The sequence below is a fragment of the Phallusia mammillata genome, chromosome 1 (assembly GCF_965637545.1).
Source record: "Phallusia mammillata chromosome 1, kaPhaMamm4.hap1.1, whole genome shotgun sequence".
In the NCBI taxonomy this organism is placed as follows: Eukaryota; Metazoa; Chordata; class Ascidiacea; order Phlebobranchia; family Ascidiidae; genus Phallusia; species Phallusia mammillata.
This window is the reverse complement of record NC_137252.1, coordinates 17,048,548-17,062,550: the sequence shown is the minus strand read 5'-3', so window position 1 is coordinate 17,062,550 and position 14,003 is coordinate 17,048,548. Positions and strand designations below refer to the sequence as shown.

At 35.1% G+C, this 14,003-nt stretch overlaps 3 protein-coding genes across 4 annotated transcripts; 2 read left to right on the top strand and 1 right to left on the bottom strand.

The window, feature by feature from the left end:
* Window positions 1-4,254: 4,254 nt before the first annotated feature.
* Window positions 4,255-5,374, top strand: LOC145203125 (uncharacterized). The gene is made up of 4 exons (XM_080075837.1): window positions 4,255-4,342; window positions 4,408-4,515; window positions 4,676-4,815; window positions 5,105-5,374. Exons 1-4 carry the CDS (start codon window positions 4,255-4,257, stop codon window positions 5,372-5,374), a joined length of 606 nt encoding a protein of 201 aa, XP_079931963.1.
* Window positions 5,375-7,547: 2,173 nt separating this feature from the next.
* LOC145221416 (large ribosomal subunit protein mL39-like) lies at window positions 7,548-10,948 on the top strand. Of its 2 annotated transcripts, none has more exons than XM_080088024.1 (10): window positions 7,548-7,724; window positions 7,819-7,943; window positions 8,277-8,361; window positions 8,425-8,510; window positions 8,569-8,709; window positions 8,816-8,915; window positions 8,981-9,161; window positions 9,837-9,981; window positions 10,381-10,503; window positions 10,662-10,948. In XM_080088024.1, exons 1-10 carry the CDS (start codon window positions 7,664-7,666, stop codon window positions 10,821-10,823), a joined length of 1,209 nt encoding a protein of 402 aa, XP_079944150.1. In that variant the 5' UTR covers window positions 7,548-7,663; the 3' UTR covers window positions 10,824-10,948. The 2 variants fall into 2 exon arrangements, with proteins under 2 accessions (XP_079944150.1, XP_079944151.1); XM_080088025.1 differs by having other exon boundaries at window positions 7,662-7,724; window positions 7,806-7,943.
* Window positions 10,918-13,570, bottom strand: LOC145221400 (uncharacterized). Its single transcript, XM_080088023.1, has 3 exons — window positions 12,256-13,570; window positions 11,669-11,962; window positions 10,918-11,610 (listed from the first exon to the last, which is right to left on the bottom strand). Exons 1-3 carry the CDS (start codon window positions 13,162-13,164, stop codon window positions 11,071-11,073), a joined length of 1,743 nt encoding a protein of 580 aa, XP_079944149.1. The 5' UTR covers window positions 13,165-13,570; the 3' UTR covers window positions 10,918-11,070.
* Window positions 13,571-14,003: the final 433 nt, after the last annotated feature.

Below are 14,003 nucleotides of genomic sequence, written 5' to 3'. Positions count from 1 at the left end.
AAAAAAACTGTTGATTTTCCAAAAAGTTTTATTCACGAAGACTGATATACTAGGTATATCTAATACAGTTATATTTGACAAAAAAGGAAGATTGACAGTTTATGACGGCTTTATGTTTTAACCATTTTGCTAAATATTTCTCCAAAGGATGGAATATATAAATTTGGCAACAAACTAAACTGGTTGGGGTTTTGGAAGACACTACCATGTACAAATTCATTATTCAAACACTAACAAAATCAACAATAATTAAGCTATCGTTTTGTTTGTAACGTCAGTGCGGATTGGCTATTAGCACTTTGTATTTTGTCTGATAAATTCTAAAAGAGACAGGCAACGCTAAAAGTTACTCGAATAAACGTGCCCAGGATTTTACCAACCATGAGTATAAAATTGCAAAATGTGACAATAAATGTTCGTTGACAAAGAACATCATGGACACAAAATTTACATATTGATTGTTAGTTTGATCACCCAATAAGAAACACATCTTTGACATGATTAGTTTCCGTTTTCTACGTAAAATCAATTAAAAAACACAACAAAATGTTTAAAGCACATTTTTCTGAATGCAGACTTAATTTATCACGATATTAAAAAGATTCTCTTGAATACACATACATCACATGGGCAAAGATAGCAATGGCTAGTTGGGAAAAGGATGTGCACTTTCAGTGACATGGTAGTTAGCTGGTTGTCCGGTTTGAGCGACTGGATCAACAAGGTTTGACGACGGCTGTTGAATGGTTATAAGTTCCATCGGTTTGTTGGCTTCTAACAGATTCCTGTTAAACGAAAAGCATACATTTAAAACAATCACTAGTCTTTAATCCATACCCATTCGGTTATGCATTTAGGTTATTTCTTTTAGTCTAAATTTTGGACGATTGAAATCGGTAACAGCCTACACACAAAAATATTTTATGATATAAACGGAAAATGGATTTGACAAGCAATGTTTAAAATTATGGGATTTTGGTTTAAAATAACTGCTGTATTAATTAGCTATTTTGACCTTCAAACACGTATTCAAACGTTTCTTATTAGTCTAGGTAATTATAGAAAAGTAAATTGACACACTGTTTAGGCACAAAACGGCCATACATATTTCTTCTTCGGAAACTGTACAGGCACCCGCAAAGCACGAAGTTGACAAGTAAAGATATCCCAAACGCGGTTCCCAACACAGCTACAGTGGCGACATTTCCTTAAAAGATAAAAGTTGTCATTAGTTTTTTAATTCGTGGTTAATTATCTGCGTTGCAACAATTTTAAAATAAACTCTGACGAGAGAAGAGTTAAGCTCTCTAGAGCAGCTCTAATCTATAAGAGGTGCAGGTTCGCACCAACGCAACCACAAATGTGTACAAAGGGACATACAGCATACGAAACGTTTTATGTGTGGAAGTGGCAACAATTTGTTGCATAGTTTCAGAGTGTGCGTATGATTACAAATACAGGCCTACCAACATTTCAATATACTTCCGTAATGGTAAAAAGTGTCATAGTTCACATTTGCATTTTTTGCAGTTTAGAGTTTTGTGGATTGTTACATCCGTCACAACGGTTCGTGCGATCGAACACCAAAAGCACGAGAGTTTAGAATGGGTTGAAAAGCACTGGTCTATGAGATGTCCATAAGCCTTGGAAGTATATATTAAGATACCACCGACATATGGCCTTTGTTAAATGCAAGAGCACGCGTACCGTATTAACCATTGATTAAATTAAAAGACCAGGGGCAAAAACATCTTGAGGAATTTTTTTTTTACTCTTAACGCTGTGTGAAAAGACAATATAATGATACCGTAGGTGGAAGATTGCTTTTAGTGTACTTCAAAAAATAAAAGATTATTGCCAAACGTGGCATTGAAAACCACCTGGATAGTAGGCAGCATGGTTCTGATATAGACACAGTTTTAGTAACTTTACCCACCCATGCTTGTTGTAATGCCCAAAACATCCATTAGAATTATTATTGTTACCTAATAAAGAAGCAAGTTGTGAACACTGCAACAGTTATTTAAACACCATGTAAACTGCCCACATCAAACCAGGACGTTAATTAAAGTAAACTCCTGAAATCATTTCCAATAATGCCTGCACTCTTTAAGCAACTGTTTTCAGTGTACTCCTGCTCTTTGCTGGTAAGCTGTCTTTATTGATTGGAAGAATTCAATACCTTCATCTAAAATTTAGAAAAAAGGTTTTGTCCGGACGTGAAGTAGTTTCAGTGGTTAAATGGCGAAAATGTGACAACCTAAAATCGTGTCACATCCGGAACAGCCTGTTTGTTGTTCTTTTCATAGAGCTCCATTGATATAGGCCTATAGAATAGGGATCAACAGTTTATGGCGGTTACAATTAAAACATTTTACCCTTATTGCCATGACGGATCAAAAGGTTTCAACGTTGTAAAACCCCACATAATTTTCTTTAAAAAATGTGTACAGAAGTTGCATCTAATCTGTTGAAAACAGAATGGGTAAAAACTTAATTATACATACAAACATCGACGCGGTAAATAGGTTTAAGAAAGAAAAAATTCGTCATTTAATTATATTTGTTGCTCTAAAAAAAGAGTATGAAACAAACAAAAGCATATTATTTTATGGATAACGCGATAAAAGTTATTTGCAGCTAATTTATTGTTTTATGATTATGAAACTTGGGTATTGTAAAAGAATAAGTTGCAACGTATTGAAACCAATAAGAAACCGAAATCGTGCAGCAGCTTACAGAAACCTGCTATATGTAACAAGCTTTGTATCGGTTTCAACCTATATTGTATGTGTACGTGTTGGTGTATTGTAATGAAAGAGAAAAACCTTGCGTGTTTTGTTGTTGACACTTTGTCCTCTGGAGCAGGAGGTTGAAACGTCGTTTTGACGTTCTGCATCAGTACACCATTTTATAAGCAGTTTTATTGGCCGACTTGAAACCACACACAAAACGCACAAAAATAGGTATAATGACGTTGAAAAGGGGTATGTATAAACGATGATTCTGCATATTCATTAGTTGATTGAATGATGCATTTAAAAATACTTTTTCAGAAGCAAAGATATCTCGAAGGGTTGAGTCACATTTTTTACACCACTCTGCCCTACATCCTAGACGAGAAAATTTATCATCATTGACACGTTGTTGATATTTACGTATGTTCGAAGTAGATAAATTAGCATAAACGTAAAATGATGTATGCAGCTAATGTGGAAACCGCTTGCTGGCAATCTGTAATTATAACAAATCGTGCCTCAATGATACGCAGCGACATTGTATGACACGTGCAAATTGTATTTAAAACAATTCACAGAAACATTGCGACAAACAGAAATATCGTTCAGATTTAATTAACGTGCCACGAATAAAGTAATTGCAGAAATCGATTCAGATGAGTTTTTTAAGTGTCATATCACTTCGAAGTTACTAGTAAGAAGGCCGTACGTTAAAAATGAGGCTACAACGTTATATGAGACCATCTCGAAAAATAGGAAGTAAATCGGTACTGTTCGGTTCGATTCTACTCACAATCCTGGTGGTGTCTGTTGCAGCATCAATACATCAGACATTCAAATACATAAAAAGGTATGTTGACTGTTTTTTAGCACGTTTAATTACATGATTACTTGGAAATAGAATCGTATAAAGCGTTCTGAGTCTCCTCTTAGCCTTGAAACCAAAGTTTCAGCATTGGAAAAACACACTAAAATTCAACCAGCCGTTCCCGGGAGCCTTCGAAAAAAGCATGTAATCAAAAAGAGGTCGCAGGTATATTACACGGGTTTGTAAATACCTTGCCAACTTTAGGCAAGAATTGATCTATTAAGTCAATAAAATATTGGATCAATGAGCATTTATGAGCATGTGGCATGGCACCATGCGTTAATTTTTGATCACTGGAGTCTTACTGTGTTAAAATTGCAGCGCGTCATTGCTGCAACTATAGTGGATGAAAGAAGCATAACGATTATAAAAAAACGTTAGAGCGCTTCTGCCATAAGCATCATTTGCATGTATACATTGTTATGCTACTTAGCACTAATTATTACAGGACTGCTTCTGATATAAAACTTTAACTAATATTAGCTAATAGTAGAATATTCTTCTTACACTGATGTTATTTTGCTGTCTAGGAAACAATCGCGACGAAATGGCCGGGAATAGGTAAGAGTTTTGTGTGAAAATAAAAATAAAAAGCAACATGTGATAATTTTTATATGATATGCTCCTCTCTAATCTAAAATATAAAAAATGTTAATTACAATAACAGGCACAACGTATATAAGGTGGGGAAGAAAAAACTGCCCAAACATAGAAGGAACACAGCTTGTATATGAAGGTAAAATCTAAAACAAATCATTTTTATTTATTTTTAAAAATAACAAAGATCTCTGTAACAAACAGGTTACGCTGCTGGTTCGTACTATACTCACGTTGGAGCAGGTTCAGACTTCCTATGCTTGCATAGCAATGTTACTTACACCCCAGGTCATTTTGTTGAAGGAAGGCAAGGTGTGTAAAAACAAAAACTTTCATACCAGATTTTTTTCAAGTTTCTCTTGAAGATCATCCTTACCTTTTTAAGTCTGTGTAAGAGAAATGCACCTTACACAAATCGGTCAGACCTTTTTAAAGTGCAAGTTTTCATTAAATTAACGTATTGAATTTTAAGGCACAGCACTAATATACGGAGTGGAATATCGCGATTCGTCTGTTTCGTATCCGCTGTTTGATCTATCGCTTATAGAAGAACAAGCCTTACAATATCAAGCTGTTCCTTGTGCTGTTTGCTTGGCCAAAAGCTCTAGCCAGGTGAGTTTATTGACGATTTTTAACCCTGTAATGCTTCATCAATTCTGGGGTCCATGAGTTAAGATTGTAACGTGGTTGGGGAAGATCTAAAACGTTAAGAGTTTTATTTTTTAAACACACGTAAAAATGGCCAAAATTTTTGGTTAAGGAACATTTTTTGTGGTTCAATAGCTGCGCCATACATTCCAGTTGTTAAATTTGTTGCGCGCTGAAGGTCGCCTAAATTGCAAAGCAGGTAGAGTAAGACAGGAATACAAAAAAATAACCAGAACATATTTGTCAATTTCAGCTAATGATACCAAGCCGAGAGGACTGTCCTGAAGGTTGGATGGTGGAATACACAGGTTACATAATGACTGGGGGTTACGCCGATACAAAGCATTCATCCAACCATATCTGTGTGGACGACACGCCACAGGCAATCCCTGGAACACAAGGAGATCAGAAAGGAGCTTTCCTATATGCTGCCGAAATTGATTGCGGATATAACACTCCCTGTGAACCATACGTTGACGGAAGGGAAATAAGATGTGTTGTTTGTTCATACCGAAAAAAATGAACCAAACAAATGAGAGGACGGTTTCATGTGTGCATAAAACGTACAATTTCACCCATGCAAAATATTTTCATTATCTAAATTCTAAACAGTAGGTACTTACTCAAATCATTAAGACTCAAAATCACAAAGTTATTCCAATAAAATGCATTTCAAGATAACCAAGTGTTTAGCGCTGTTTACCAGCAGATTCTTCCTATTACGTGCGGTCGACATGCAAACTTTATGTTTAATAAATCTTATAGTTGTTCATTTTTTCCCCGACTAACTTTTTGTTGGACACTCCTTATACATAAACGTTGGGCACTCCTAGACTAGGGTTGCCATTCGTCCGGATTTTCCCTGACATGTCCGGTAATTTAGTGTTTAATTCTGCGTCAGGGAGAAATGTGAAAATGTACCTAAAAGTCCGGAATTCAAGAAAAAATATTTGTATATATTATAAAATTAATGTGCCAACGGAGAAAGTTTATAGTAGATAACTACAACCGCGTCTATACCATGAAACGATAAGGGGTAAACTGGCGGCGCGCAGGTTAACGTACCTGTTACCGTTTGATGTGTGTGCGCATAAAACAATACCTGTTTGTTACTAGACGTTTAACAATATGCGTTAAATACACAAATAAAAATCCGCGTTTCAAGAAAACACAGCATTCGAAGCTACATGAGAACGTGGAAAATTTCATTTAACTGTGTACCTACTATGCAGGGAACTAACTAACAACTAAAAGTCATTTTTACAGTGGCATTTTTACAGTGGAACATTTTTACAGTGGCATTTTTCTTCAAATTTAAAAAGCTCCTTGTGACTCCCATCGTTTAATTTTTTTTGGTTAAAAAAGAACTTAACTAAACAGAAGCGTGCGCACAAAGTCAATTGACAAGAATCAGAGTATCGTATGTAACGTTTTCTCGTGTCGCTGTCCGTATGACTTCCCAATATTCTAATTTATCCGGGAATAGAAGTGTTTGTATCGCAAAAATGATCAACGCAGCGGTTCTCAAACTGGGGTCCGCGGTCCTTTAGGGCATTTTGCGGGAACCTCGAAAAGGTGGAAGTAATTCTATAACCTTGTTTGGCGTCAGTTTGTGCAACTCGATAAGTTGAAATCAAAGTTCAAGTGAGAATCGACCGTCTCCATTGTTAAACAATAAGCTTTATTGCATGACAACTAACAAAATGCAATTGTTCGCGCACAATTGTAATGTTTTTTGTCCTGTCTGTGATGTCAGATTTGGATCATTGTTTTTATGCGCAATTTTGCATAACTATAGCTAAAATCCTGCAATCAACTTTCGTTTTTCTGAAATACACATTCAGACTTACGTCAACACATTTAGACTTAAAGTTTGAGAAAAACTGGGTTCACGCAACCGAGATAAATTTTGTCAGGGATTGTGTTTCATAAAATATGACACCCTATCCTAGACACACAAAAAAACATCCCACACAAAAACTAAACTATGGTTAGAGCTGGCACACTGGGGCAAATAGGCCTATGATAAAAACTTTTAAATAGATTTTGTAGGCCGTTTTAAGAAACGTACAAACCACAAACTTGCCGCAGCATTTCTGACCCACAAACTTGCCGCAGCAAACCACAATTAACTTGCCGCAGCATTTCTGATCTGACTGGACATATTTATTCCGCCGCTTCTCGTTACCTAAAAACGTGTGATTTGGACCAACACAACGCTTACAAGACTTATTACAAAATTGACACAGGCGTCAAAACACACAATAAGAATATTTCTACAAGTTCTTGGCCCCTGGCCTAGCGCTTCGCGATCGCAAGGTTGTGGGGTTCATTCCTTTCTTGCACTGTCGTATCCGCAAAGTATGTAATGGATTTAACTCAGTTTCTATTCAAGCAACAACAAAAAGGCACTATTAAAAGAGCATCTAACATACTTGTAACAAAAATAAATAAATTAATCGAAAAAACACCCTGTTTGTAATTATATGCCCTGCACAATGTACATGAATGTGCTTAAAACGCCTTTGATCAAGTTTTTTGTGGGTGGAAATATCTGTACTAAAGTAAAAATTTTAATACTTTACTGTTTTAATTTTTGTACTGGCACGCCGAAACAAATATGGCCGAGAAACTATTTCAGTAAAAAAAGCTGCAAAAAATGTTTAGAATCTTTGTACGATTTCTGTGGGGTTTGTTTTCATGCACTGCACGTGCGCAGTCAGCAGTGACGTGACTTTGGGAGTTTTTGTAAAACTTTAGCAGGTTAATTGTTTGATTCACCGTTTAAAATTTTAGTTCGGAAAAAGAGAAGATGCTGTTACGTCGGTCATCCACGAATATTCATAAGTTTGGGAAGATTATCTTTTTAAGAGGTAGTAAACTACTACATTGTTTCCATTTTACTTTCAAACCCTTCCCCATCCGTTTTTACAAATAAGTTTACAATTGGCAAGGCTTTCTTTGCAGAGTCGTCCTCTTTACCTGTGAATCAAAGTAGTTCCCACGATGACTCAACAAACAAAAACACAATGTTTGACAATAAACTCAAGCAACAAATGTCAGAAAGAATTCCAAGAATTGAAAAAATAGAGGTTTGTATGAAAATAAAAACTCAAAAATATGTGATATATTTTACTCAAAATTTCAGATTTTAGTTTTGCAATATCCTAATAGGTCATTAGAGTGGGCCATAGACTTTAACTTTATAAAAATGATATAAAATAGACATAAAAAGTTGTGTTTGTAACATCAATATGTTACAGACATTGCATTGTTGGGTGCTTCTTAACCACCCAGGATCACTTGGTGCACTATTACACCAAATGTGCCAAAGTCTATCAAGTTATATTCAAGTTGTACTATAATCCTGTAGTAAATCCATTCAAGTGGTAATGAACATTTTCATATGTATGTGTGTCTATTAGGTAACATATGAAGGCAGAGGAATTGCTGATAATGCTGTGATGTACATGAACAAACACCTGTCAACACCTTATCATTGTGCAATGCGTAAGTTAAAAGGTATGTTTTAAATTTACATCATGCTAATCCGCCTCTCCATATCACAACTAGACATATCCCATGGTCTTGCACAAAGAGGTGTAATTGCTCTGGTTAAACCACAAAACAATGAAGAACAAAATGATGAAGTTAATCAGGTATGTATATACAACAATGAAAGTTCAGCCAGACATTATTTGTTTGTAAACCTTATAGGACAATGTCATTGACAACAAGGAAGAAGATCCGTCCCTTATATATTCCATGAATCAGCCTTTAGATGCAGATTGCCGATTACAATTTTTGAAATTTAATATGTCACAGGCAACTCCTTGGCACCACCAGCAGGTTAACAAGGTAATAAACCATGCATTTCTGCAGTAGCAATGATATAGGTAGACTATTGAACGTCACTTTTTGTCAAATCTGGTTGCAAGCATCAAAGCAGACTTTGTTTTTTCAGGCATACTGGAGATCTTGTGCATTTATTTTGGGAGCAATTACAAAAGATGCATTTCAAACAAGTTTTTCACCTCATGTTTACAAATTTCCAGACATTTCAGGTTTTATATAAATGACTTATTGTTTAACTAGATAAAAATTTACTTTTTGTCATAAATGCATTCAGAAAAAAGTGGAGCTTTTTGTTGTGATATTGTCCTTGATGAGGCTGTTAAAGATTGGAAAGTCACTGAGGAATCTTTAGTCTATTTAACGAAACTAGCCAGAGGCATTATTTCCAAACAACTCAAATTTGAACCGCTATTGGTTGAACCAGAGTTTGCAATGGAAATGTTTCATAAAGACAAGTAAATTGATTTCTGTGTAGCATTGCTAATTGGTGGCTAGTTAGGCAATTTGTTTAAAACTGCTTCATAAAAAATGTGATCCCTGTCAGGGCCTATGATTTGCTTTTAACATTTTACAAATAAATTTGGATGATAGTGGTTTGTCCCCAGTTGCAGAAATTTTTAATTAATTTGCTGTTGACAGATTGCTCTGTGTGCCCTCTGTTTGTATTGAACCAATAGCCTGAGTTGTTAAACAAAAATCACTCTAAAATTAAGTGTGGGGTCCTTGCATGTTGACAACACGGTGAAACCACCTTTGTAGTGTTTAGAATTTGACAGGGAATAAAGTAGTAAATAATATTTAATTTCTCCAACAAACAACTATGTCTGTGTCGAAGAAACTGCCTTACACTTGATAAACCTTTGCGTGAAACAAACAAAATGCACTTGATGGACTAAAACATATATCACCTGTGTTTGCACAAAAACTATTTTTCATGTTTTCTGGTTTAGAAACAGGCATAGCTAAAATGTGTGTTTGCAATTTTATTGTTAATTTTTAAGCTCTCATTGTTTCTGTTTTCAAATTGACATATCTTCATTTTTGTTTTGCATTCTGGTGAATGGAGACTATTTACAACATTTGCATTTTAACTCAAAACAAATTATAAAAACATTAATGTTTGTTTGCAGTTACAGACGATCAGAAATTGAAAAGTTCCATGAAAAAAATCCTTTATTGCCCATATCAGTATATCGACTTGGTAATTACATTGATGTGACCAGTGGACCTTTGATTATGAACACCTCAATGATTTTTCATTATGTTGTTACAGCGGTATGTTATATAGTCAAACTACAGTTGGTTAAGTAGCTGTACATACAACTTAAAGTGTTTGTTGTTTCTCTTTTGAAGTCCACTTTTCTGGTCGTAAGTTAACAGTGTTTTCTTACAAATTGACGAATACATTTGTAGTTGGTTTTGTTTTTTTACGCAGCATGTTAACAATAATAAGCCTGGAAATTTCCAGTTTGAGTATAGGGTTATATATATTTTTTCATTAAAAAAAGAGGTTACTACAGGTGTAATTAAATTGGTGTTTGTATTACAATTGGGGATTTCTAGCAGAACTTCCATTGAAATGCTGGCCCTGACTTGAATATCCCCAGCAAAGCAATATTATGTTTGGACTATAAAAATTAAGGTTGTTTTACATTTTGACATATATTTTTTTAGATACACAAGCTTCATAGTAATGCAAATGTTAACTCTTGGCGAATGCAAGGCCTTTCTTTACCCGAGGATCTGAAAGTACACCACACTGTTTGGTCTTTGTTGGAAAAGAGAGCTCGGAAACTGGTATGAAGCATCTGTGGTCAATTGTCACTAGTTTAAATATTTCTTCAACTTCATGTATGCAAAGGGTTTTAAAACCTTTTTTGCATATGCCAGGGTCTGATAAATTTTAGCCAGGAACAACAAGTTCTGTCTAACACCACTGCAACAATCTGTTTCAGGTAAGAGAAGATATGCATGATAATGACACCTGCACTTCTAGTTCAAGCAATAAGGAAAATCTGTTGAAGTATGAATCAATAGAAAACAAAACAAAAATATACAGCAAAGCAACAGGACAATGGGTGAACAACAAATGGGCGTCTGCTGATCCCACAAGATGATATTTTTTTAAAAAAGTATAGAAGTTTGTTGTCCTCTATCAGTAAAACTGCTTTTCATTACTGTAACATCTTAGTATGATGATGATTTGCAGAATTCAATATATGTTTTGTTTGTATTATCAAAACCTGTTGTTATCAAAACACACAAAAAGTTCAAAGTCAAAAAATATTCAGAACAGAATTCAGGCTAAAAAATGGCACTCATCACTGATTAAATAAACAAAACAAATCACCAGTTGATCAATTATCAACTCCATTTAAGCAGCTTTCCAGTTACAAGAGCCATAAACAGAAAATGCAAGTCAAATTGGCCATAGTGTATATTCAACTTTTTCAAGGCTTTTGAAACAACTCTGCTGTACATTTGGGGCTTAATGAGTATGTTAAATGTTGTTGGTGGATTTGTATCTTTTTGATCATATTCGTCTTTCGGAAGAAAAACTATTGGATTATGTGTGCCAACAAAATTGATTTGTGCTGTGGCTGGAAAGGTTAGTGGATAAAAGTATCGACACATTAATGTACACCATGGGAAGCAACATAAAATCTTTTGTGTGTATGCCAACAAGTTTTGAAAAAACATTATAGAAATCCGTAAGGCTGCAAATATAGAATAATACAATGCTGTAGTTGGAAGAAGAAATAAAAGAATAGTAAAAAGTAAAGTTCCAAGAAAAAATCGTGGATTTTCTCCTTCACTGGTGTCTTGAAGGGTGTCCACACGCTGTCGTAGGGGATTCCACTTTTTCCCTCTAAAAAGCCTCCAGAACGACATCAATCCAAAAAACTAAAAATTTGTATAGTTGACAACAGGTTAATAGATAGATACACAATTCCAGCCCTACCTGTAATCGATAAAGCCTTGCTCCATAAACATAAAAACAGTAAATATGGAAACTCAGAAGAGAAACAACATCAGACAAAAATGCAACAAACAGTGAAAGACCAAAACAAGATACAAATAATGGCCAATGCATAAAATACTCCTGCTTTGCGTTGAGAGTTGAAAGCAGCATTTGAATATACTCTAACCATAGTTGAACATGGTGAAGAAAAAATTTACCAAGAAACTGATTTAAAGGAGAATTCAGCTTTAAACCAATAGGTATTCCCATCAACCATTCAATTATTAGTTGGACCTGCAAAAAAGAATTTTTTTTCAACTAGCATTCAAGTGATTTTAACTTGAATTCGGCATTACACACTGATTATTAAAAATTGAGATATTATCAAACAGTCAAAAAATAACCAGCAATCAAAACATGGTTGGCTGAAAAAGTTAGGTTTTACTGGAAATATATAAACTTGTTGCAGTTTTGTGGTACTACAGAACATGGACAACAAAATTTTTGATTTACCAGTACTATATTGAGAAGTTTTCACACACAGACAGTAAGGTAAACTAAAATCACATTAATAATTACATGCTTACCTCTTTCCCAATGTAGCTGATTGATGACATAAGCATGTTAAACGTGTATTTATCAAAAGTTCCATTGAGACCAGAAACTAATTGGTAGAACAGAATGCCCAAACACATGTCAACAAACATTCCAAAAACAATATCACCCTTTGACACTTTACATAACTTCTTGTGGCCTGTAAGTTCCTTCATCAAGTCTACTTTGACAAAAAATTGAGATCCAAAACTAGATAGTGAAAATATCTTTCTTAATGCTGAAAGTGGTTTCTTGGGGACAGGTAACCTTGATAGTGTTTGTTCAATTACAGATACAATAAACAAGAGTACAAATGACAATTTCAAAACACTGCTGGCAATGCAGGAGTGTGAAACTTTAAAAGCAGTTGGCAGTTGAAGATTGCTGTTCTCTATTAACATTTTGAAGTCTCTAGTGCTTTTGTACAAAAAGTTTGTGAGTTGTAAACCCTTTACTCCAAAATTGTCATAATTAGTAATTGCTTGTTTGTTGTCTTCGAAATCAGAACAACTCCAATCATTAAACGAGTGAATACCACAGTGAGCTGCTTTTTGATCATACAAGAAAAGAAGAGGTTTTTTTGCACATTGTTTGTTTCCATTAAAATTCGCAACTACTTTTATTGAACTTTCACAGTTATTCAAATTCACTTCAATAGAAAACTCTGACTTTTGGTACAGTTCACAACGAATTACAATTTTGTCATTTCTTTGCTTCCTGTTTTGAAAACCAAGCACTTTTAGCTTGCCTTGATGGACATCAGAAAAAGCATCTTCCATACTTGTTTCGAGGACGGTCACAATACAGCAACAGTTATGTGTTTCATCAAACTCCCCAAAAAGGACTCCTGAACCAGAACGCAGCAGATGCTTAGGAAAAAGCACCGATAAACTCATAGTCATATTCTGTAGAAGAAAATTAGCACAAACGATAAGAAAATACTACACCACAGCAGCTTAAAATTTGTGCCTTCTGTTATGGGAAAATCAAAGACGGCCATATTTTCAAATTCAACAACATCACAATGGGGAAATACCCGCGTAATCCGTTTGTGTGCCCGTCATAGAAATTTGTTTCATGAACAGACATCAGTAAATTACGGACCAACATTTATCGCTAAAATCAAGGAATGTTTGGTGCATTTAAGTTAGTGATGTACCGAATCGTGAGTCCAAATAACGCTTAGTAGTAACAAGGTAGCTGTATCGCGTTAACTAGGCCTACCATACGTCCTCTTTTTGGAGGACATGTCCCCCTTTTTAACAAACACCAATTTGTCCTCCGAGGACAAGAAAAAGTGCCCAAATATCCTCCTTTTGAAAGAATACTTATGAGACTATTACACCTTTGAAAAAATCCCGATATACATATATTCAGCTTATTTTTCAAAGAATACAGGTGGATTTCATTTTTTTTTTGAAAATTCAAGCTTTATATTTTATGCGAAAAACGTTAAACTTTATCCAAACTATTCTGTATCATCTAATTTCTGAGGCAATTTATTTTTAGGGGGCCCTTAAAGTATGTTTTCATAATCTTGTCAACAATGTGTCCTCCTTTTGGTGTGCGGAAATCAGGGAGTCGTACCGGAACTGAACCCGAACCCGCAAACCGGTTTGAGCGGTTAATTTCATTAAACTCGAACCGAACCCGAACCGCTAATTACGATTTTCTAAAAACCCGAACCGGAGTTGAACCCCGTATTTTGCTTGGCGTTGAACCCGAACCGGATCCCACCAGT